The 24,139-nt window shown below is 37.9% G+C and overlaps 1 protein-coding gene across 3 annotated transcripts in view; it reads right to left on the reverse strand.

The window, feature by feature from the left end:
- Positions 1-24,139, reverse strand: part of ATP8A1 (ATPase phospholipid transporting 8A1) — a 228,475-nt gene that overhangs the window by 137,980 nt on the left and 66,356 nt on the right. For 2 of the 3 annotated variants that reach the window (XM_043871058.1, XM_043871059.1), the window contains exons 8-15: positions 23,700-23,769; positions 22,037-22,164; positions 18,173-18,284; positions 16,854-17,019; positions 15,489-15,616; positions 13,287-13,364; positions 11,910-11,998; positions 5,917-5,961 (exon numbers count right to left, since the gene is read on the reverse strand). In XM_043871058.1, coding sequence (XP_043726993.1) covers positions 5,917-5,961; positions 11,910-11,998; positions 13,287-13,364; positions 15,489-15,616; positions 16,854-17,019; positions 18,173-18,284; positions 22,037-22,164; positions 23,700-23,769 — 816 coding nt within the window. The remainder of the gene's footprint in view (positions 1-5,916; positions 5,962-11,909; positions 11,999-13,286; positions 13,365-15,488; positions 15,617-16,853; positions 17,020-18,172; positions 18,285-22,036; positions 22,165-23,699; positions 23,770-24,139) is intronic. The other variant, XM_043871060.1, reaches the window with a different exon arrangement.

Genomic DNA, 24,139 nt, shown 5'->3' on the forward strand with positions numbered 1-24,139 from the left:
AGAAGGACTGATGGCTGAAGCTGAAACTCCAATATTCTGGCCACCTGATGCGAGGAGCTGACTCATTTGAAAAGACCCTGATACTGGGAAAGATTGAAGGCAGGAGGAGAAGGGGATGACAGAGGATGAGATGGTTGGATGGCATCACTGACTCAATTGACATGAGTTTGAGTAAACTCCGGGTGTTGGTGATGGACAGGGAGGCCTGGTGTGCTGTAGTCCATGGGGTAGCAAAGAGTCGGACACGACTGAGCAACTGAACTGAACTGAATTGAATCAATATTAGTTAATTTCATACATGACAGTGTGGACTATGAAATCATGTCAAATGAAGAGATAAATAACAATTTTTATTTAACTTAAAAAACAATTTAGGAGTAGAAACGCCTAGTACTCAGAAAAGAAATAGAAAATACTGTCTGCATAAAGCTAAAATACTTCTGCATAGTTTGCTATTATAAGCAAACTATTATAAGTCAAAAGCCAAATGACAAAATGGGAGGAAAACTATTTCCAACACATAAAATGGTTACTTTATTCAAAATGAAAGGTTAATTCCCTCAAAATAAAAAGGGCTCATAGAAACTCACACTAAAAAGATCAACAGTGCAAGAGAACAAGGAGCAGAGGATATAAACACACAGTTCACAAAGAAAGAAACAGAAGTGGTTTTAAATATACATTCAATCTTACCGCACGATGAGAGAAATGAGATTTAAATTTATCAATGTGGCAGAAATAGTTTGACAACCCTGCTGCTATAATCTTGGAAAAACAGTTAAACCATCTATCATTGATGAGAATGAACACTGGTACAATTTCTAAAAGGGAATATTGGCAATGAAAGTGAAAGTCACTCAGTTGTGTCTGACTCTTTGTGAGCCCATGGACTATATACAGTCCATGGATTTCTCCAGGCCAGAATACTGGAGTGGGTAGCAGTTCCCTTCTCCAGGGGTATCTGCCCAACCCAGGGGTCGAACCCAGGTCTCCCACATTGAAGGCGGATTCCTTACCAGCTGAGCCACAAGGAAAGCCCAAGAATACTGGGGTGGGTAGCCTATCCCTTCTCTAGCTGATCTTCCCGAGCCAGGAATCGAATGAACCAGAGCCTCCTGTGCTGCAGGCAGATTCTTTACCAACTGAGCTATCAGGGAAGACCCTGATATTGGCAATATCTAACAAAATTTAAAATCAATATAATCCTTTGAGATCCAGAAATTCCAGTTTCTGGAATTTCAGTCTATTCTGTACTTACACTGCCTCCTGCAGAAGGCTGTATGTACAAATTCATTCTTTGCAGCACACTTTTTTTTTTTTTTTTTTTGCCGCCCCCTCTGCAGCACACTTTTAACAGCAAAAGGTTAGACCTAACCCAAAGTTTTACTAGGGCTGTTGCTTAAAAAGACTGTGGTACATCCACATAATAATAATGGAACACCATACGAAAAACGGGAGGCTGTCCACGGAATATGGACAAATCTCAAAGATGTACCATCAAATGAAAAGCTGGTACCAAGGTGTGTACAATGTATTTCACTTTGGGTAAAAATGAGAAAGAAAACACATGCATACATGGTAGAATAGATCTGGAGAAATAAACCTGAAATGGGTTACACTGACTGCCTTCAGGTGGGGAAATGGAGGGTCAGAGATAGGGAAGAGAGGCATTACTGCATTATGAACTTAAATAAATCAAATTTAAATTAAAAATGAAAAACCAGAACAAAATCCGATTATGAGCTGAAACATACATTCTACATGTAAACTCAATGCATGCATTATATACATACAGACACTATGCTGAAACATACATTCTACATACAAACTCAATGCATGCATTATATACACACAGACGCTACACACATCCATGTACGGGAAGACAAAGGCAGCGTGACAAAAACACTGTTTTCTGAATGGATCTGTACCTTCTGGCTTTGAACAGTGCTACTGTTCCAAATCAGAATTCCTAGAAGGGTGATTAATGTTCAGAAATGAAATTGCTATACAGCATCAGGTCAAGTCCAAGAATATAAAGAAGGGGTTGAGTTCAATAATAATATTTTTTTCTTAGACACTAGTTTTCATCAATGTGGTCTGCTTTTCTGGGTGGTTCTAAAGGATTTCAGAGGGCAATTACAAAAGAGGAGTTCCAAAAACATTCTGTGAAATGGTCCCTTGACTGGAATAAATAAATAAATAAATTTGTTAGATTTGGTTACTATAGAGTCACACCTGGAAGAATGTTTTAGTGAGCCTAGTGATGGCAGCAGAATAAATAAATACCACTCATTTCATACATACATACAAACCAAAATGAAAAGAGAAGAGAAGACCAGAAAATGGTACTATCCAGTGATACTGTGCTGATACTAAAAGCCACAGTAAAATGACTAAGCACAGGATACTTACTTTGGGATTTTCCTTAAAGTAATAGTGGGGGAAAATACAGATGAACTGAAACTGGCTTTGAGTACATATTATTGAAGTGAGTGAATGAGTACATCTGTTTTCTTTTTCTTTTCTTTCTTTTTTTTTTTTTTGAGTACATCTGTTTTCTACTGTTATTTATGCTTGAGATTTCCCCCAAAAAATCAGAAAAAGAAAAAAATGTAACAAAATATATAGCTTTGGAATATAATCTTATCTTAGGGCTACATGGATGCTTATAGTAAGTAAATATTTTTGTGCAATCCTCCAAATATTGATACTGTCTAAAGAATGGTAGATTTTAATAGAAATGAATTAACCTTCAAGGTTATGTCAGCTGATGTAGGGCACTTGGCAATAACAAGAAAACCATCCCAATTCTGGAGGAAGTGGCTATTGGTTGGGAAATGATTTAAGTGAGTAGTTACCGCCATTATCCAATTATTTTTAATGTCAAGGAAGTGTTTTTGAAACTGTCACTATAATAGTTTGCCATCAAATTTGACTAAATGTAAATAATCTACATATTTCTGTTGTTCAGTTGCTGAGTTGTGTCCAACTCTAAAAATCTACATACACGTATGCGTTAAACAATATGTGTATTTTAACTTGGTATTTTTGTGGCAAATACGGTTGAAGAATGATAGTAAAATACATGGCATAGGTCACAGATTTTATCTATGGAATCGATGGAACTTCACATTGAAAGGTGAAGCTGCTGACAGTCAGACAAGAATCAACTTTGAGATTCTGGATTTACAGAGTCAGCGGTACTCTTCAGTTTACCCGAGGACCAGCAGCTCATTCAATCAGGACTACGGTTTCAATCTTGGCTTCACTGGCGATATGAAATCAAGTGGACCAGATCTGGCAAATGCCAGATTTAGGGTTGTGACAAGCTGTGTCCCCCCAGGCTAACTTTTCTCGTCAGCCAGTTAAACCATACTTGCTCTTGCTACCCTAACAAAATGAGAAAGAAAAAAATGAAATAATAAATAGTAAGGATACCTTTTCTCTAAATGCAGATATTTCTGAAGCTCTTTAAAGACTATTGGATGTGATATAACCAGCACCTACTTAATACCCAGGTTGAGCAAGGTTTTAACTTTTTCTCCCATGTTTGCTGGTTGTATACTTTGAGGGAAGTTACTTATTGGCTTCTCTGCCTAAATTTCACCAGCATCAATTCAGTTCTGTTCAGTTCAGTTCAGTCGCTCAGTCGTGTCCAACTCTTTGCGACCCCATGAATCGCAGCATGCCAGGCCTCCCTGTCCATCACCAACTCCTGGAGTTTACTCAAACCCATGTCCATCGAGTCGGTGATGCCATCCAGCCATCTCATCCTCTGTTGTTCCCTTCTCCTCCTGCCCCCATCATCAGGGTCTTTTCCAATGAATCAACTCTTTGCATGAGGTGGCCAAAGTATTGGAGTTTCAGTTTCAGCATCATTTCTTCCAATGAACACCCAGGACTTATCTCCTCTAGGATGGACTGGTTGAATCTCCTTGCAGTCCAAGGGACTCTCAAGAGTCTTCTCAACACCACAGTTCAAAAGCATCAATTCTTTGGCGCTCAGCTTCAATTACAACTCCTCAAATATGTCTTGAGGATTAACTGAGAGACACTGGAGCTAACACCGAGATACTCTTCTAAGCACTTTAAAAACAGAATTCATTTAATCTTTTCAACCTCCCTATGATGTCTACATTCTCCCCAATGAGGACCCACAGGCAAAGAGAGGTAGCTGGCTGCAGAGCAGCATGAGGATCAGGATGTGAACCTCACTGGTCAGAATCGACGTCTGCATCCTTGGCAACTGCTCAGGACCCAGGACACAACTCAAGTCCAAGCAGTAGCTGTCCCTTCATCCCTGGTGCTTACAGGTGACCACGTGATGGGTCAGGAGACCCACGTAGGTGTTCAAAATAAAGCTCACTCTATTAAACAGTTGGCAAAAACCCTCCCTAGTGTTTACTTCTTAAAATATCATTAATATCTAAGTTTATATGTAATTGCAAGTGGAACCATACAAAAATTTATGGAAAAGTTGACATTTTAAAATTTGGAATTACTCAGTTTAGAATATCAAGTTTCCAGAAAGGGTGTTTTACATAAAAAATTTAAACAGATAAAATAATGTCTCTTCCCAATAGTGATAAAAATCATGAAATAACCTCGACTGAAAGGAGAATATTTTAAATGACCCAGGTAAACAACGGTTAACATTTTCATCCAGCCTTAATAAGAATATGGTGAAGGTAATATCCTTCCCAAGAAAAAGTGATTTATCTTAGAAAAAACACATATTCTAAAAATAAAAATATATATTCAATTCTTTTGAAAAGCAACAAGTAAAAAGATATAATCAAAATTTTAACAATGTTCTCAAAAGATTAACTAGAAGAGACTATCTACATCATTACACTTGAATTATCCACCAACAGTAAGGCGTTTTGGCACATTAAAAAGACACTGACAATTATTCAGTTGTGGATAGGTGTTGAAATGCATGACACTCCAAGCAATGAGCTTAAGTGTAATGAATCATCAGGTATCACATGCACCAAACAGCTGCCTCTGTCATTAACTCTAGGTAGTACGAGGCTTATTGCAAATTGTTACCAAATCTCCACTTTATTGAAATAAAATCCAAGTTGAAAAATAAGGCTTAATCATAAAATACCCTGTGTCATCTGAAAATAGAAATGTAATCACATATAAAGCCATACTGTTTTTTTACAGTTACCAGCATTAAAGAAATCTGCTTTCTGAAATTTCATTTGCCACCAGATTGCAATGAATTATTGAGATAAACTCATGTCATTATAAATGAAAATATAAACCATGGTGAGGATTTTAAGGTAAGACAAAAAATCCAATATGTACAGAAATTAAGCTTATAAAATGCAATTCAATAATTCTAAAATTAATTATATTCCTGTTAACCCTAGTCCTTGGTAGCATACTTTTCCAACATTTGTTCCAGATATCTCATTTAAAAATGCTTACGTTATAGCCTCCCAACAGATTTAGCAAATTAATGAAAATAAATGTAAAGGAAATTTTCACTGTTATGTTCAGTAGCATTTTTCTGTAGAGTATACAAACAGTGGCAGAAGGTGGCAGTGCTGAGCTAAAAAAAACCAAAATTTATGAAGCTGTCCCTGAAATCTTAGGTAGTCCACAGCCCAGGAACTCTAAGTTGATTGTTATAGATTTTATTATAGCTACATAGCTCCATAAAACCAGCAAGCCTAAACTTTGAACTAAATGTTCATAAAGTGATTAAAGGTTATTCAACAGGACATCAGGGCTATTCAATGGATTTGTTCGTCTTTATTCGGCAGATTCTAAGAAATACTTTACAGCATTGTCATCCTGCCTGATTAGTAATTTTTTTTCAAAGTAGCGAAGTGCATCTAACAAAACAATAAAACGCAAACCTTTTAAATGGATCAATGGGACAGAAAGATCCATGCAGCTTACCATTCATCAGGAGAGCAGCCATAATCCTCGGGTTCAGGGACATGGCTTCAGAAAGCGAGAGGAGGGACACAAAGAAAGGAGAAAATAATCAAAGGAGGGCTGGGGGCACAAAAGCATGAAAAAGGGAAGTACTGAGAGACTCGTCAGTTAAGGAAATAAACTTTCAGCTGATTTGGAAAGAAGGGCAGTTAGTATAGAAAGTATAATTTATGGTAACTAGGCAGATTTACAAAGTTGTTCTTTCATGGGATAGCCAACTTGCCTCTTCACCATGAAATTTCCCAATTTTATGCACAGATATCAGTATTCAGTAGAAAATATTAAACTTAAAGTTTAAATACAGGCTAAAGCCAATGTAAAATTCATCACACAATGCATAATGAGAATAAAGGGTTTTAATAAAAAAAAAAAACGTTACTAAGAATAAACCATCACACTGATAAAATCTGCCAAGTACATTTCAGAAGCAAATTTGACTACCGTGCAGGGGTGGTTCTTTAAACAGGTATATTAAAGTAAATGTTAGTTACATTGCTATAGCTAAAGAGTACCACATTGCAAAAGATGAACATTTTAAAAGATACTCAAAAACATTCACTTACACCATAACTCAGCTGTTAAACAATTCATTACATCAAAAGAAAACACATTCATCAATACTTCATTTTCATCCATTGGCTCATCTGAGCACTGGATCTATGTATAGCTTTCATTTCAACCAACCAGTGATGTGACAGAAATGGTCCATAATACATGACAGAGCAGGTTTTATTTTACTTCTTTATGTATTTATTTACTAAAATTTTCTTTTTATGGTTCAGATTTTTCCCGCTGTCTTGAGACATATGACACTGTGTGAGCTTAAGGCGCGCAGGATGGTCTGACGCTGATACATGCTGCCAAGTGATTGCCTTCACGCGCGTGTGTGCCAACTTGCTTCAGTCCTGTCTGACTCTTTGTGGCCCCATGGACTGTAACCCACCAGGCTCCTCTGTCCACGGGGTTTTCCAGGCAAGGACACTGGAGGTGGTTGCCATGCCCTCCTCCAGCAGATCTTCTCGACCCAGGGATTGAACCTTGGATTGTTCTATCATAGTGTTAGCTAACACTCCCATCCATCACCTAATTACCATTTCTTTTTTTGTCGTGAGAACATTTAAAATCTACTCTCTCAGCAGCTAAAACAGATTTCCTTATCTCTTGTTTCTTTCATTATACAAGGTCATTCAATAGTTTTCCTTTAAATTAAATGTATTAGATGTAGGTAGAGTTTAAAGATGCAGAGTTCCGTATAAAGCCACTATGTTTGATAAATATACAATGTTCACTGAAAACTGGGGAAAATCCTCTCACTTCCTAAGTGGCCTCTATTTCTCACCCTTCCGCCAATCTGGCTGTGCACCGACCTCATCACTCCAAGGAACCTGCAAACCATCAACTGTCTCCAGGGCAGGCTCCATCCACCCCCTTCACTCCAGTCACAGTGGGGGCGGTCTCCCTACTCACTGTCCTCTCTACCAAAGGATGCTTTTAGATGCTTGAGGGGAAGGACTAAATGGGCCCTCGGCGAGCCCAGAAAAAGCCACGGCCTCCTGCCGAGCTCTGTGAAAGCCAGCGGCAGCCCAGGGCTCTAGGCATCACTCCCCATCAACCTCAGGGCTGAGATGAGTCCCCGAACCACAGCAGGGGAGGGTCTGAGGCTACCCAGGCAAAAGCCCTGCACCAAGGTTCTGCCAAGCGGCCTCGGTGGTGTACAGCAGCCCGGGACCTCCTACTGCGAGAGGGGCTGGGGCCTCAGGGCTCAGGGCTCAGGGCCGCGCTCCCGGCTGTGGTTCAACCTGGGCAGACGTTCAGGGCTATTCTGAAGGAGATGCGCAGCAGGCGACCCATACATCTGTTACTTTATTCCGTCTGCAGGAGTTTCCCCAAGACCACTGCCCTGGTAGCTCTGATGTGTGCCCCCTGTCTGGTTATTTGCCGTGGGAGGTCGGTGCTGTTACATCTGCTTGCTGAGTTCTTAAACGCATTCCTGATCTCAGCGTGAAGCATCCCAGAGCCTGGTCTCAGTGATCAGATCACACCCCTCCACTGTGTCCCCAATCACAGCCTCACACAGACCTTTGTACTGCATTATGATTTTATAATGGTCTGCCTGATGATTTAATGACATCCATCAACCTCCAATTAGACTATAAACTTCAGGGGGGTGGAAGCCAGGTGAACTTTGGCTGATCATTAAATCCCCAACATCTAACAAAGTACTACATATTATACATAGAGATGAACACTTGTTGAGGCATGAGAATAAACGAACGGTTTTTACCCAGCTTTATCTACCAGTCACGGCGAGAAGTGAGATACGTTTATTGGTTATAATATAGACCTCGGGGCAATTTTGATAACTGTGAGATTTCTCATGGTGAATTTCCTCTCAAACTTAAAGAAGTCGCCGATTCTTTCAGCAAACATTGCTAAACAAAATATTGTCAAGTAAAACTACTCACATGCTATTTTCACATGTAAATAAAGATTATTATTAGGAGCATTTGGTTTTCACTTAAAGGGAAAAAGTCAGTGAAATGTTTTTAATACTGATTAAAATGACTTGCCCATACAAAAATATAATATTGTTTAATTTGCTTTACAGACTCTTAAAAAAAAAAACCAAAAAACTTTTCCCAGTTCATCAGCTCATTCTAATAGTAAGATTTTAAATTATCAACAAAGACAGTACTTAGGACTTTAGCCGAGAATAGCCACTGTATTGAGAATTCTACCCACTGAACATAAAAACCTCATTACCTATTTCTGGCTTTCAAGTAACTGTGATAAAACTGAATTAGTATAAGAAGTAATTTGTTGAAATTATGCTTTAGTAAATGTTTAACAGAATTTCTAGTTTTTAATAAGCTAAATTTATAAATATGGTATCATAATTTATTTGCATTTAACTAAAATCTAATGACACAGTCTAACAAGGTTAATCATAGCGGTACTTCGGACAAAGTTAATCTTTACAAAACAAACATCATTGCTAGGTGTGTACTGGGTGTGTAACAAATCTTATTTCATTGACCATCATGAATCCAATTTAGGGCCAAAGTTAAAAGAAATGAGGGAAAACTTACTAAGACTAAATTTTGGAGCCTTGTTTTACTATGTTTAATAGCCTTGTTAAATATCTTCCTACAAATCTATAAAATACACTGAACGAGGTAAAGATTATACTACCAAGAGACTTTAGGTCTTGTCTTTCAAACTGATAAAAGCCAACAGAACTCATCTTGGACTCTGTGTAAGGTAGAAAGAGATTTTATTTTCTTAAAAAGTGCTTAAGAAGCATCAGCTCTGAAATCATAACCCTAAAGGCATTTGTTAGTATATAAAACTATGTGTTATTTTCCTTTGTTTTGCTAAATTCTGAGACAACCTCTATGTTTTCTTCTTCTGGAGGTGAAGGTATACATGGGTATTAATAATAGCTTCCCACGTTAAACAATGTAAAACATACCATGGGCAGACAGGACAAGATAACCATGTTACGGCTCCTTTAACCCAAGAGGAAATGCCTACAGGAAGGCGGTTTTCAGTCGTGACTCTTTCCTTTGGAGTTCCACAGAATTAAGTAACAACTGTGTGTCTCTCCTATTGTAGTCAACTGAGGAGTCTAAAGTCTCTGCTTCTCTAAATCTTTCCTATATCAACAATTCTCTGCAGTGCTGACGTCCCAGCTGCCCATCAGAAATGCTTAGGGGAGGGGACGGGACAATTACTTCTGAGGTCAATAACTTTAGGAGTTTTCTAGTATTGTTTCTTAAAGAAAAGGAGCCTTTGTACTTTTAAGTATTGTATAAATTTATCATATTGGGTGAGAGTCTGAGGTTTCTGAACTGGAAACTTCCAGAAATCTATATCTCCATGCAGGTACCATAAATATAAATTAATAAAAGGAATAAAAAAGCTCAATCAGGGTTAAGGATTCTAAAAGCACATACATGATTTACTGGAAGTAGTTTAACAACAAGTTTGACTCAACAAGGCTCTTGGGATTCTTGAAAATATGATACATTATCCAAAGGGAAATCCATTTTTATCTCACAGTTAAAAACTTCAAATAAAGGAATCACTATTTTTAAATTTCTAAACATCACACAATTTCAGATCTGAAAAGGATCTTGGAGATCATCTGGTCTCACCATTCTCATTTTAAAGAGTTTGAAAAATTTGAATGGAACTGTCTAAGGTCATACAGTGAATTAATGACAAAGCTAGGACTATGACTCATGTCTTGCAACTGCAGCTCAATGTTAAGATATGTGGTTTTCCCAAGAGGAAATTTGTTTCATTGGAAACAATCTAAACCATGACAATACTTAACTCTCTCTAACATTTACGTCTCAAACCCACTCTATCACAATATATAATACATGTGTTCATGATAATATCACCAATAGACACATGAAGAACATTGTTCTTTAGAACTACTGCCTATAAGTGCTTAAGAACTTATTCCAGGAATAAGAAAAACCTTGTAAAATGCAAAAGAACACCTAGCTATTATTCTGGTTCTCTGTTCTGATAGGTTCACAATCAATAACAACTAATTTGAAGAACTTGCTTATTCAACTGAACAAAGTAAAAAACGGATGTCAATATTACCAAAACAGAATCCTCTAAAAATAACATTTATGAATGCAAGCAGAATGTGCATAAAAACAAACATCACCATTAATTTGTCACCAAGTATAATACAACAAACTGTAGAATCACAAAAGGCCCTTTCTTCTCTCATCAGGGATAACTGTGGGTTAAATACTTAAGAGCAAAATGTCAGAGAGTGTAGCACAACCTCTTCTGTACCAGCAGCCAAACAAAGAGGCCTGAAGCAACTGGGGGAGGAGAGAGGAAGGTCTCTTTTGTCTAAAGGAACTGGGAGATCTTCTGATAAAGAGGGAAGATGCAAAAGGGTATCCTGCCCTGGAAATAGATAGTTGTCCTGCTTCTTAAATTAGCAGCTTGTCCTTACCATGTAAAAAAGCCATTCAGTCAAATGTATTTTTAGCTTCACTTACCCACACTTTTGGTCATCCTTTTGGTCACTTTTGGTCACATCCTTTTGGTCACTTTACAGTCACTTTTGGTCATCCTTTCTACTAACCCAAAGAAGAGGCATAGCTGCCTCCATCTATTCCTCTTTACAGACCACGGAGGGGAGTCATCACATGCTTTTAGAACTTTTTACCAAGAGGTTATTTATTTATACTTTTAACTAAGGGCATTTTCGTAATTCAGTACACTGTTTTTATACTAGTTTACTGCTTAGAGACAGAGCAGGAGTGGGGGGGGGGGGGGCGGCGGCTGCAAGTCAGAAAAACCCAAAGCAAGTGTCCTTGCTTGCATGGTTAAGACACCAGTCTTTTGCTGGGAAATTTGATAAAAGGCCAGGATCAATCAACCAGAAGGATGTTTCATCTGTGATCATGACTTTTCAGGAGATGCAGAAATTAATTTTCTCACATTACCCTATAAAGTGTTTCAAAAAGGAGGCTTGTGAAGTTTAGGCAAGCATACCTAGAAGAAAAAAATGGGTGCTCAGCAAGCACATTCTAAAGGACAGATTCCACGACTGCAAAGAGGAGAGGTGATAAAAAGAAACCGGAGGGCTAGCTCTCGGAGAAACAATGTGCTTTAACACAGGCAGGCTGCATGGCAAGTTTACGGCAGTGGACAGACCAGCGTCAGATCAGAGGTCTGCGGGGCAGCTCTAAATACTAAAATATTATTGGGTAGGGTGCCTACCTCATAGTAATTCCAAATGAAAAACAATACCAAGCTATAAAACATAAAATGTACATGCATGCTGAAGTCAAAACAGCTGCTTTCTAGATTAAAAAAAAAAAACAACCCTTCTCTAAAAAGAACTCCAATTGTACCAAACTGTTAACACTAATTAAATGTGTACATCATAACGCTGATTAAAGGGAAAAACTCACCCATAAGCCACTCCGGCTATGGTGCACTTCTTAAACTGCATGACATTGCAGGTCAAAGTACCAGTTTTGTCAGAAAATATATATTTTACCTAAAAAAATGTAAAATTTCTCATTAGAATTTCAGAGATCATTTTAAGCCAGTCTTTTATTAAAGGGCTTAAAAAACAAACAAACACCCTTTCATTATTATTCTTTTAATCAGTTTTGTTACACTGCAGGGGCACAATGTACTGAGCTGAGCTGAGTCACTCAGTCACGTCTGATGCGCTGCGATCCCATGGACCGCAGCCCGCCAGGCTCCCCTGTCCATGAAATCCTCCAGGCAAGAGTACTGGAGTGGGTTGCCATTTCCTCCTCCAGGGGATCTTCCCGATCCAGGGATGGAACCCAGGTCTCAAGCATGGTAGACGGATTCTTGAATGGTATGAACTGACTACTTTCTGCACATCATCAAGGAATATTTTCAACTATTTCTTCTAGCCTTTTAGCAGTGAATCATATATGAAGTGAAATTCTCTCAAGCCAGCAGAGAAACTCCAGGCATACAGAAGTCTGCCCTAACAGTCTGAGTTCGCACTAGTAAGGGCCTCTATCGTTACTTAACACGTGCTTGCCTGCACGCTGAGTTGCTTCAATCCTATTCGACTCTGTGGCCCCATGGACTGTAGTCCTCCAACTTCCTCGGTCCGTGGGATTCAGAGCACTAAAGTATCTTTCAACACTTCTCAACAAAACAATTATGGGATTGGTGATGGCTTGCTTGATTAAAAATAACTTCATACAACATCTGAATTGGTAAGAAAAAACAGCTTTGGTTTAAATGCTACTTAAGAGTAAGACTTAGCAAATGGCAATGGTACAAGAAAAGTAGAACCCTTTCTTAGGATTACATATAATCCTAATTGAATTACAAATATATGCATATATGTGAATGAATTACATATAAATGAATTACAAATATATGCATATATGTGAATATACTATGAATTATATATTTGAAATTCCTGTTTGACTTGTACAACTTCATTGATAAACTTCCTTTTTATTCCCCTTCCTTTCTGACCAAAAGCTATGAACAATTTTAATACTGGGAGTTTATAACTCAAAAGCAGCCAATACTTTACATGCTAATCAGATTATATACTAAAGGACATCTCTCTGTGAAATACTTTATCCTGAGAACAGAATATGCATTAGATAATGTTCATTCACTAGAAATGAAAATTGACAGTTAGGTACTAACATGTACTTATTTATGCCAATCATTCAAAAAATGGAAAATCAGGAGCTGTCAATTCACCTAAAGTTGTCACATACAGCAGAAATTACACCAAATCTGACTTCTAATTCAGCATATCAATAAGGAGTTTGGTTCACCTGGCCAAGCTCCTCGTTCAGGTTAGACGTCCGCGCCATAGCGGCAGTGTCCGTGGGTTCATAGCGCATGTCAAGGTCCTTAAAAAAAAAAAAGAGAGAGATCATCGAATGCAACTCATAATAAGAGATTTGAATACAATTTTATTTAACTGGAGAGCTAAGGAGGTAACACTCATCTCTAGCCATCTCTAACCATTTCATTTCCTAAAAAATGCTCAATACAGAATACCATATTTCTCAGTAAGGGCAGAACAGATGGTAGTCAGAGCACATCTCTGGAATCAGGCAATCTTGGCTCACTATCATTCCACCATTTCCTAAATGAGTGACCTACTATAAGGATTAAATTAGATAATGGAGGTAAGGTGCCTCCTCTAGTGTCTGACACGATGCTTTATGTGAGCTAAAATAGCAGTAACTAAACACTGCTCAAATAATTAAGACTTTAAATCCCTGAAAAAATTAACCAAAGCAATTCCATCCTGTTGTACTGTCTTGACCAAGTCTCTTCTTACATTGTATATACTTGAAAATAAAGCAGATACAAGCCAGGGTTTTTATTGACAAGGCCAGGGTTTACCGATTCATATGTCAAGTGAAAGGACCAAATCTGATCTTCCCTACATCTGTACTTCAGGCTAATCAACATCAGTTCTGGAATAGGCACCTCGTTTAAAGAAGGATAGTAAACAAATGGGCAATGTTTAGAGAGTGGTGACCACGTCAGGGACTGAGATGGAAATCATATCAAATGAAGAACTGGAAGGAGGCAGAGAATATTTAGTTTGGAGGTGGGGACGATAGTATAGGCATAGTAGCCAAGTTCAGATATTTTGTAAGGCTGTCATCTGGAAACGAGATTAGCCGTTTTCATAAAAGATCTATTGGGAAGAACCAGAGGAAAAGGAAGGCAGTTACTTATCATCTCATTTCTATCCAAGGAAGAAGCTGCTTGGTAAGAGACTATCTATCAGGAATGTCAGAAAAGTCTCTGTATATCAGAAAAGCAGTTGAAAAACATAAGCCTTCTAGGTACATACTAAAATTATGTAATTATTTGAAACAAATATTACTTTTGAAAACCCAAATTAAAAAAGTGACCAGTTATTTGATTTTCATAATGAGCTACTTAATTGTTTCTATATGTGGAAAACCTTCAATAAGTTTTAATTGTACTTATACAAATTTTATTATACAATTTTTCAGCAACAAATTGAGCTATGCCTCCAACTCATTTCAGATTTCTACATTAAACTGATCTTTTACCAATGAATTAGAGATGAAAGGCTGAAGCGGATCATTCACCATTGGAAGGACAATGAACAGTTGCAAAAGCAGCATATTTTTAAAATCCTAATATTGTTCATATTGAAAGACTTTCAAACAATTGAAAAATCAAAAGATATTAAAATTTCTTAAAATAAAAAAATATACTTTCTGGCAGCTTATGTTTAAAGACTTAATTTACATAAATTTATTAATTTTAACTTTGGTGAAAATAACTGAAATTTAGTTGGAGAAGAGTAACATTTTATAAACAAAATACTTAGGAAACAGATGCCCAAAACACTTCCCTAAGATTAGAAAAAAAATAAGAAAAAAAATTAAGACTACAAATTCAAGCACAGCTGAAACTGTTTGTAGTGTGGAAAAATACACTATAAAGATGAATAAACCATGACAGACAACTGGTTGCCGTGAGAAGCTAATCACAGCATCACGTCTATAGCACTCGATTGTTTATAAAGTTGTCTGCTATGCCACAAGAGTCCCTTGATCTATATAAATATTGCGAGATGCAAGTAAAGCTTGTTTTATTATTCCCATGTGATTGGCCAAGAAAGCAAGTCTCAAAGAGGTCAAGCAGCTTGGCAAAGTTCACACAGCTAGTGTACTACAGAATTAGAACTAAAATCTAGTATCTTAATTCTAAATCCAACCACAGACCTATCTTCCCGAGCATGTCTGGTCTGTAAACTTGTGTGATTCTGACGTGAGAGACTTTGTTACAATTTTCACACGTCAAACCAAATTTGTTATTGTTAGATTATAATTAGCCTTAAAAATATTTTGAAATGTAGTCAATAAAAAGTAAGGTATAATTAAGATATTTTTTCTGAAAGATCAAAAGACCCTATCAAGAAAAAAAAAAGACAAAATGTATGTTGAGCATAATGAAGAACAATAGCGACTCATATTTACCCAATTTATGAAGTATGCCTGGGTAAATTTCACCACTTCCAATGTCACCAGCAAGCTGATAGGAATGAGGTTATTGAAAAGGATGATGAAGGTCAAGAAATTCAGTCCAAAATTATTAGCACCACCATCTATTGGGGGAGGTAGAAAAAAGGTCACTTACAGTTTTATATTTTGTTTGTATTAACCAGAATTTTAGCATTATAAGAACTTTTCATGTTATATATCTAGAAAGTTGGAGAGGAACACTGCGCTGATAACATATTCGTATTATTAAATACAGTCTTCAAGGTGGAATAACGTTATTTATATTCAAGATGTTGTGAACCTTATTAAGAACTGCATAATGGTACTAAAAAGAAAGTGCTACCAAATATTTCAAACTCATTCCAATCATGAAGTTCAGAGGTATTAGGGACATAGAAGTTTAGAGATATTAGTTGAGGGAGAATTTCAACTGGGTAGAACAAATTTTTGAAAAGCATTTCTAACTTGAAAGATGTGTTAAAAGCCAACAAACAAAATATTAGCAGCAAAACCAACCCAAATAGCAACAACAGTGTAGGTCTGAACCCTACGTAAGTTATATTCTTATTCTTTAACAATGTAAATAAAACAGTTATCCCAGATAAATTGTAAAGTATACGAAGAAACAAAATGATGGCAGTCTTAGCAGTTCTAATGTTGAAACAGCAAACCAACAACTTATTAAAAATCAAGACCCTTGAAATAACTACAAAGCTAAATCAATATAATAAAGAAAAAAAAAAAACAGAAAAAAATCTCTTTTGACATAAAATTTTACTCGAATCTGCTTACATACTCTCGGAAATTAAGTATTTATTGGTTAAGTGCTCACCAAAAGGAAATGTAAACTTATTTCCCAGGAATATTCAGTAAAAAGATAAATGCTAGAAAAGGAAACTATTTAATAGTAGTTTCCCTAAAGAAAGATGATTATCAACACAGAACTCACTGCAATTATGAGTTCAAATGAAAGTACATTAAACATTTAAAAACATGTAAAATTCTTTTTGATGATTTAAATATACTCAATCTGCTTTCTTTACCAGATAGCTATATAACCACTTGTGTTAAAAATAAAAGAAATCAATAAATTTAAAATAACATTAATAATATAACTATTTTGGAGTAACCACTATATTTTTAAGGATTCTGAAATTTTAGAGATTGTAACATTTTACTTAACTTTTACTGGAAAGTGCACTGAAAAATAAAGATTAAATGTTCTGTTATCTTGGCAACAAAGTTTTCTTTTTAGAAACAGGAAATTCCAATATCAGTTGTGAAACAAATTCATGTTTTCATGAAAGAAAAAATAAGTACAATAAGCACTTCGATGCTCACAGTTTAGATTGAGATACCAGTCCCTTCCAGAATGCCTTCGATTCCAAATGGCTGAGCCCACAGAACAGACAAGAGACATGGCAATCAAAATACAAAATAAAATCAAAATCTGCACATTTGTAATCCTTTCGACATTTGAGAGTTTAAGTGGCGGACTTGTCGAATTCTGTAAAGGGAAAACAAAGATAAGTAGTAATGAATGTGTACAAATAATCTAGTAATGTGTATCTAGTATTTCGGTGAGCATGACAAAGTCACAACTCAAAGTCTACATATGATCCAACACAAAGCAATCAGATGCAACAAGCTGTCAAAAGTTAACCATCTCTCTTCCTCCACCACGTCACACAGTCCTTCTCCTATGACATGAAACAACAAGAAGAGAAGGGAATAACACGCCTTTTGAAGACACAGCTTTCGCACTGTGGCAGGTAAGACGCAACAATGCATCAGTTGACGACCTAGGCAAACGGTAGACGAAGACGTCTAGCATCTCAGCTCCCAGAGAGAGGCAGAGAAGGTGACCTGTGAACCATAGCCAGACATGTGGAAATCCCAAACTATGAAGACACTCTGGTTTGCAGGGTTTTTACGGTATTTAGTCACTGTTTTAGCACAGTAGGGATCTAGGCAGTGCTGGCTATCAAGAATCATTAACTGCAGTCCTGCTTGCCTGTGGATAACATCTTTATGCCTTTACAAGGAACAGAGTTACCAGCCCTCAAAGCAGATTTTCATTTAGCATCTTAAGACTGAATTTCCCACACCCATGTAACCACTGAACACTCATGATGTCTCAATGCAGAGAAGGAGCACCCACAGGCCTGTGTAAACATTTTAAGTGCCAGGATTAAAGTGGATTAAAACTGGTGTCACATAAAAATGCTGTGAAAAAACAGTCAACATCTGACTCACGAGTTTTTCTTTCAGTTCTATTTAAGAAAATAAAATAAATTCTAAAATTTGATCATTGTCATAAAATTATAAGATAAAACGCTTTAATGCAGAGCACTCATCATTAAACAGACAACTTTTGCCGATCACTGCAATTGTTAGTAAACGCTGCCAATGGACCGGTATACAAAATCATTAGGTGTTCATGCATTGGCGATCTCTGGTGGAACTTTCTAGCGTTCTAGCATGGAGTCAGCCATTTCACAGCCCCACCCACTGAAGAATGAGATCTGCATGCAGACTGTAGGGCTCAGGTGTCTGTAACAGATGGTCCGCTATATTTATCAGGACTACAGTATGGAGGGCTACTGACAGTAATGCTGCAAACACCCAGGTCCCTAAGGTTTTCATAGACAAAACCTCACCTGCATTAGCTTGGTGTCATGTCCAGTGTAGACAACTATTCCATGAACCCACTGCGTATTTCTCAGCTGAGCACCTCGCAGAAGAATCTGGTCTGCTCCCAGGGGCACAGTGCTGTGACAGACGATGCTGACATTAGAAATGACATCCCCCAAGTGCTGAAGGACTCTACAGCCACTATACAGTCCTAAGAAAGTTTCTGCTATGACAATCACCCTTCTCATGTTTAATTTTTAGAACAGAAGCGATTTTCCTACCAATAAGAATAATTTTCTTACAAAAGGATAGCTGACAGGAAGCACTTCAGTTACCTCCAAACCAGGTACTTCCTACAACTTCATTATCCAAGATAGCAGGCAGCAGCATGGAACTCAGAGGCTCATTCTCAAGCCTGTTGAAGACTTTTCCTGGTTTAGCAAGTCCATTTAGGTTTCTGAGATATTTAGGAGTGGTAAGATTAGGGGATCTGTTTCCCTTCGCTCACCTTCCTTCAAGTTAAAAATAGCTTTGTGCAAAATAAAGGTACAAAAAAAATACACAAGGTAAGAAAATGCATGGATCTCATCGGATACTTTGTATTGCCATCCATACCGCCCCAGAGATTAAGTTTGTATTAAAATCTCTAGACCATGCGTATGTATTTGAAGATCAGTTTTCTGAGAACTGTGAACACATTTTCAATAAATGGTAGCATCTAAAAGTCTTAAACACTCCTTTGAACGACAGCAAATTGAGATTCTTCATTCCATAGGAGTTAAGCCACATTTTTTTTGTGAATAAGGGTCAAGCTGGGTCTTTTGTGGATTTTTTGCAAGGCTACCCACTATGGTAAGTTGTGGGTTAATACAACCTCTCACAGAGCTATCACAAGGGTACAAGCTATCACAAATACAGTGGGATTCTTAATGGAATCATACTACATAAAATTTAATGACTCAAAGGTTCCTATTATTACTTCTTCATTTTGCTGATTAAAAAAAATCAAAAAAGGTCAAATGTAATGAAAAATTCATTAAAAAAAAAAAACTTCCAGAAGAAAGAGGAAAAGTCTCCTTTTCCTCCAGAAACAGAATTTGTTTGTCAGAGAAACAAAAGACTGAAGCTTTCACTTCTGGTGAGATTTTATAATCCAGTAGGGGATCCAGTTGTAGTTTGGGGCTGGGACCTTCTTTTAGGAGCTACACAAATGTCACTGGCTCAGTTGAAATCAACCCAGATGGGTGGGTAATAACAGCCCCTAAAGCCATGTACTTAAGTGAGTACATCCTGAGGAATTTGTATTCCAATTTAAGAAAAGAACAAAGAAACTATAACTCTCAGTCCTTATGCAAAACAACATGCCTTTCAGGCCCATTTCAAAGTTTGGGGTGCACTTCAGAGGTGGGAGGGGCCTTCAGGCAGGTCTCCATGCAGCTCCTGGGAAGCTGCTAGATTATGCGCTAGGGCACATAAATGCCAACTGTTTCTCACGTACCTAGAGGTATGACCTAGCAACTGTCAGCTCAGCATCTGTGGCATAGATTGACTGGAATGAGGCAAACTCTTCAAAAGCAAAAACTACTTCTCAATTACAAGGACTCAACAAGAATTAGTTACTAGTTTTCATCAGAGTTGGAATTCCGAAGTTCCTAGCAATAGACAATGACCTTTATCCTTAATATGGTCAAAGTACATTCATTCCAAACTAAAGGGGCTCTGAGAGCACTAGATAATTACTGTAAAAGTCAAATGTGCTACAAACACAAAGATACTGAAAATCTATGTCCACATGTCATGTAAACTGAAGCATATTATATAAATTCTATCTGCACCCCAAATCTTGGCACCATCATATAAAGTTTCTCCTCCCCTGTGTGCATTTGCTTGGCATCGATCTGCTGGGGAACAGATAAGAAATGGAAGCTGGCCAGTTAGGGACCTCAGACTGCAGAAACTTTACTTGCATAAATGGCCAAATCTATCATTAGTCTATAACCATCAGTTCATGGAAAGATCACTCTGTGAAAAATTTAGAACAATATATAATTACTTCAAAACTTACAGGAAGACTGGTGGATCTGTTCAGGGTATTCACATGTGCTTTATATTTCAAATACTGTGATACTGGGACTACAAAACTCTGAAAGCACTGATAATCTCTCCGGCTGGCGGGGCGAGCTAGAGCATTTATAGACGTTTAGGCGGCCACTACAAATGCCTACTAGAAAAGAAGGGAGTCAGAGGAGACCCCACCCTTCCTGCTAAATTCTGCACCATGTCTTTCCTCCCCTTCGTAACAAAACTCCTTGAAAAAGTTGTCTATTTTTTAACTCCTTTCATTATGTCAAGCTAACTCTCATCAGGATCTACCAGTCCTAATAGAGCTCAAGGATTTTCACTTGCTAAATCCAAATGCAGGCTCTCAGACTCACTGCACTTGATTTCATTGTCTTCAGTGGCCCATCTGCCTGGATATGGGCTTCTTCACTCTCCTGGTTTCTGTGCTACCGATCTGATCACAGTCTGTTCTGCCAGTCCCTCCTCTCAAGTCTCAATGCTGTCCTAAGACGGCCCTCTCCACGTTCCTAACTGTACCCGTTCATCCTCGGTGATTTCTTCCAATCCCACAGCTTTAAATATCTATGCCAAATACTCTTAGATTTATCTCATGAATCTGGACCTCTATCCCAAATTTCAGGCATATGTGTTTTAACTGCCTCCTGATATCTGTTTGGACATTACAAACTTTTTAAGTCCACAACCAAACAGCTGATATTGGCCCTCAAAAAAGTGCCAGCTGATCCCCATTTCACTCAGAATAACACCCTTACAATGACATACAAAGCCTAGTATGACCTGGCCCACTATTACCTCCCAGTTTTTCTATTGCCCTCTTCCCCAATCATTCCACTCCAACCACACTGGCATCAATGACATACCATAATCACTCCAGGTACTTGCCCTCTTTCCAATGATGTAACCATACAGCTGATAATTTGTACTGTCTATTCCTTCTAGAATCACCTGCCTTCAGATATCCAAATACTGACTTCCTCATCTCCTAACACCTTTGCCCCAGTGTTACCTTCTCAATGAAGCAATATTTGCCTTCCTGCAGCCATATTAACTAAAAGTGATTCCCTCCCAAGAACTCCCAATCTCTCTTATCCTGGGTTATTTTTTCAAAAGCATTTATCACTTTCTAACACAGTATAAAATTTTCTTGTCATTTTATTGTTGGTCTGTTTGCCCTTCTCTTACTGCAAGAAAGTTGTTTCTCAAGGTCAGGCAGATTTGTCTGCTTTTTCCATCATGTCTCCTTAAAATCTGCAACTGACCTGGCCTCCTGGGTCCAGGGTGACTGGATGAGGGAAGAGGCAGGAGGAGACAGGAGGGGAAAAGAAGGGGATGGAGAAGGGCGGGAAGCAGGCATAAAGGTGACTACAGATCAAATGGCCTAGAAAAGGGCATATGCAGTTACACAGAGAAGGCAAGAAACTGTCCCCACAATGAACCCGGGTGGGTAGAGTCTGAGCTCCTTGAGGCATCAGAGATTACAGGAAAGGACCCAGGTCACAGAGAGTGACAGCTACGTCTGTAAATATTCCGGCCAGAGAAGAAACCACTAAACAACGTGCCAGCAGCCTGCATATCCAGGAAAATATCCGGCTCCTCGGCTGACAGGAGCCCTGGGAAGCCTTCAGCTACGTGAGGTGTACGGCGTTGGGAGCACTTTCACCAAAGAACTCTGGGTAGAAGTAACACAAAAATGCTTAAGAAAGAGAGTTTGATTTATCAAATGGAGAGAATAAGAAAATATCTACCAAGGTCAGTAATACCCTACAACAGAGTGACTTGTGTGTTTTTATGAAGACCGACTTACATACCTGTGTCCATCAAGCCTTATGTTTCCAACAAAATCATAGAGATGTCTGTTTGGACTTTCACACTCAATTCTTCCAGAGAGTCTCATCAAACTGTCAATGTCTTTTATATCTGATGTTGCTGGTAAGCCCTGTTTAGAAATTTTTAAATTAGCATAAAGTATATTAAATAGGTTGTATGTGGGAGGGAGCAGGGAATTCTGAATTCATCCACACCTTAAAATCTAAGAGATCCCACTATTTTAGAACAATTATTCCCCCCTCTCTTCGTCAGATCAAAACTAGCAGATATCTTCCTCTCAACTTGCATGTAGGTTTTTTTTGAACGTAGGTATTTAGGAGAACAGGGCAGATTTTGTGAAAATTCTAAAATATCTTAAAGAGATTATAAACTAGTCTGCAAGGATATTTTGAATTAAAGTCTTCAAAGAACTGTTTGCTTCCAAAAATAAGATATTTAGCATTAGGCAGTCTAAATCTGTCTGCTGAATCTCAGAAAGGGAATGTAAAACAACTAGAATCTATGCCAAGAAAGTAGCTATGTTTTTAGTCTTTCAGTCCACGGAGAAGGAAAGCTCCTAACAGTTTCTCCGTCCGTCCACCAGGAGTCGGCTGTCTCTGAGCAGCCTTCACTCCCCATGGCAGGCTGAGTTCAGGTGCTGGGATGACCTCTGCTTCCGCCAGAACCCAACCTTCTCACATGTCATTGTCACCATCTGTCTAGGACCCAAGAGGATACTTTCTTTAATGTCCCTTTTAAAACCTTAAAAACCTTACAGTGACTTTCTATTAGGAAAGGTATGAGAAATAAATACAGAAACCTAACAAATTCTCTGAGATGAGGGAGCCTTTAGGCATCTTTTACATGTGGCAAAGCCAAATAATATGGGCCAGGTGAAGGGGAAAAATAAACAAGCTGACACATGTAACAGCACTGAGAACTACTAATATTATCATCAGAGTAATGGCTTTTACATAAAATATTAAAAATATTACAAAATCGTTCCTATCTGATGAATCATATTTAATCAGGCAAGTAAAACAGAATTTTCCGTAATATTTAACTCTTGCAGTTTATAAAACCACTTCATTGTGGTTCAATGAGGAAAGACTTGCAAGTGAACAGAACTGCCTCAACTCGAGACAATAATATTAAGAAATAAAGCTATAGGGGTTCAGAACAAAACTCAAAAATGTCTCACTTTTGCATGAGAATTATTTTGAGCTAAAGGCAGTGGAGATCCTGAGGGTTCAAGGGAAACTACTGTCCCTCCCTTAACTATCTAGAAGAACTTAAATTATGGGTTTTTCCCAGAGAAGAGTTATTGCCAGAGATAAACTTTATTTAAAGTGGGCCCATCCATCTGGCAGGGCACACATCTAATTACCAAACATCTGCTCTTCTTATCATCCTGTAAATGACCCCCAGGTCTTCCCATTCCTTAGCTCAGATTCGCATTGCTGTCTTTGAGGCTCTCACGTATGCGGGATTCCATTATGTATGAAATTAAATTTGATTTTTCTCCTGTTAACAGGTCTCATGTTAATTTCATTCTTAGACCAGCCAGAAGAACCTAGAAGAGTAAAGTTTTCTTCCTCTCCAAAAAAGTTCTCAATTCCATGTAAGGGAACAGTAATAATTCCACAAACCTATATTTGATCTTACCTGTCTAATTTTCAGGTTTGTTTCACCATCTAAGTTGGATGTTTCAATGTAGCACATGGCCTGGGGCTCACTGTTTTTTTAAATGGAAAAGCATAAAGATTTAGTTGGGGAAGGAAACCATAATAATAACTTATTTAAAATGCTTAGACTCACTGAAGCCTTTCATTCTAAACAAAGGTTTAGTTACTTAGTTTCTTGACGTCTTTCATTCTAACCACAAAATGCTGCCAGGCAGAACCCATGCATGACAACCCATGGATCAGATGTTCAGCCAGAGGACTCCAAAGCAATAGCCTGACAACAATCAGTACTGACCTTCAAAATCATGTAAATAATTAGATTTGTCACCCTATGCTTAAATCTTTCTTCATACAGACCCAACACAGACTGTATCTGAAATGTGAAGCAGCTTTGTGTCATACCTTTAGCTCAAAAATATC

This window comes from Cervus elaphus, chromosome 17, assembly GCF_910594005.1.
Source record: "Cervus elaphus chromosome 17, mCerEla1.1, whole genome shotgun sequence".
NCBI lineage: Eukaryota > Metazoa > Chordata > Mammalia > Artiodactyla > Cervidae > Cervus > Cervus elaphus.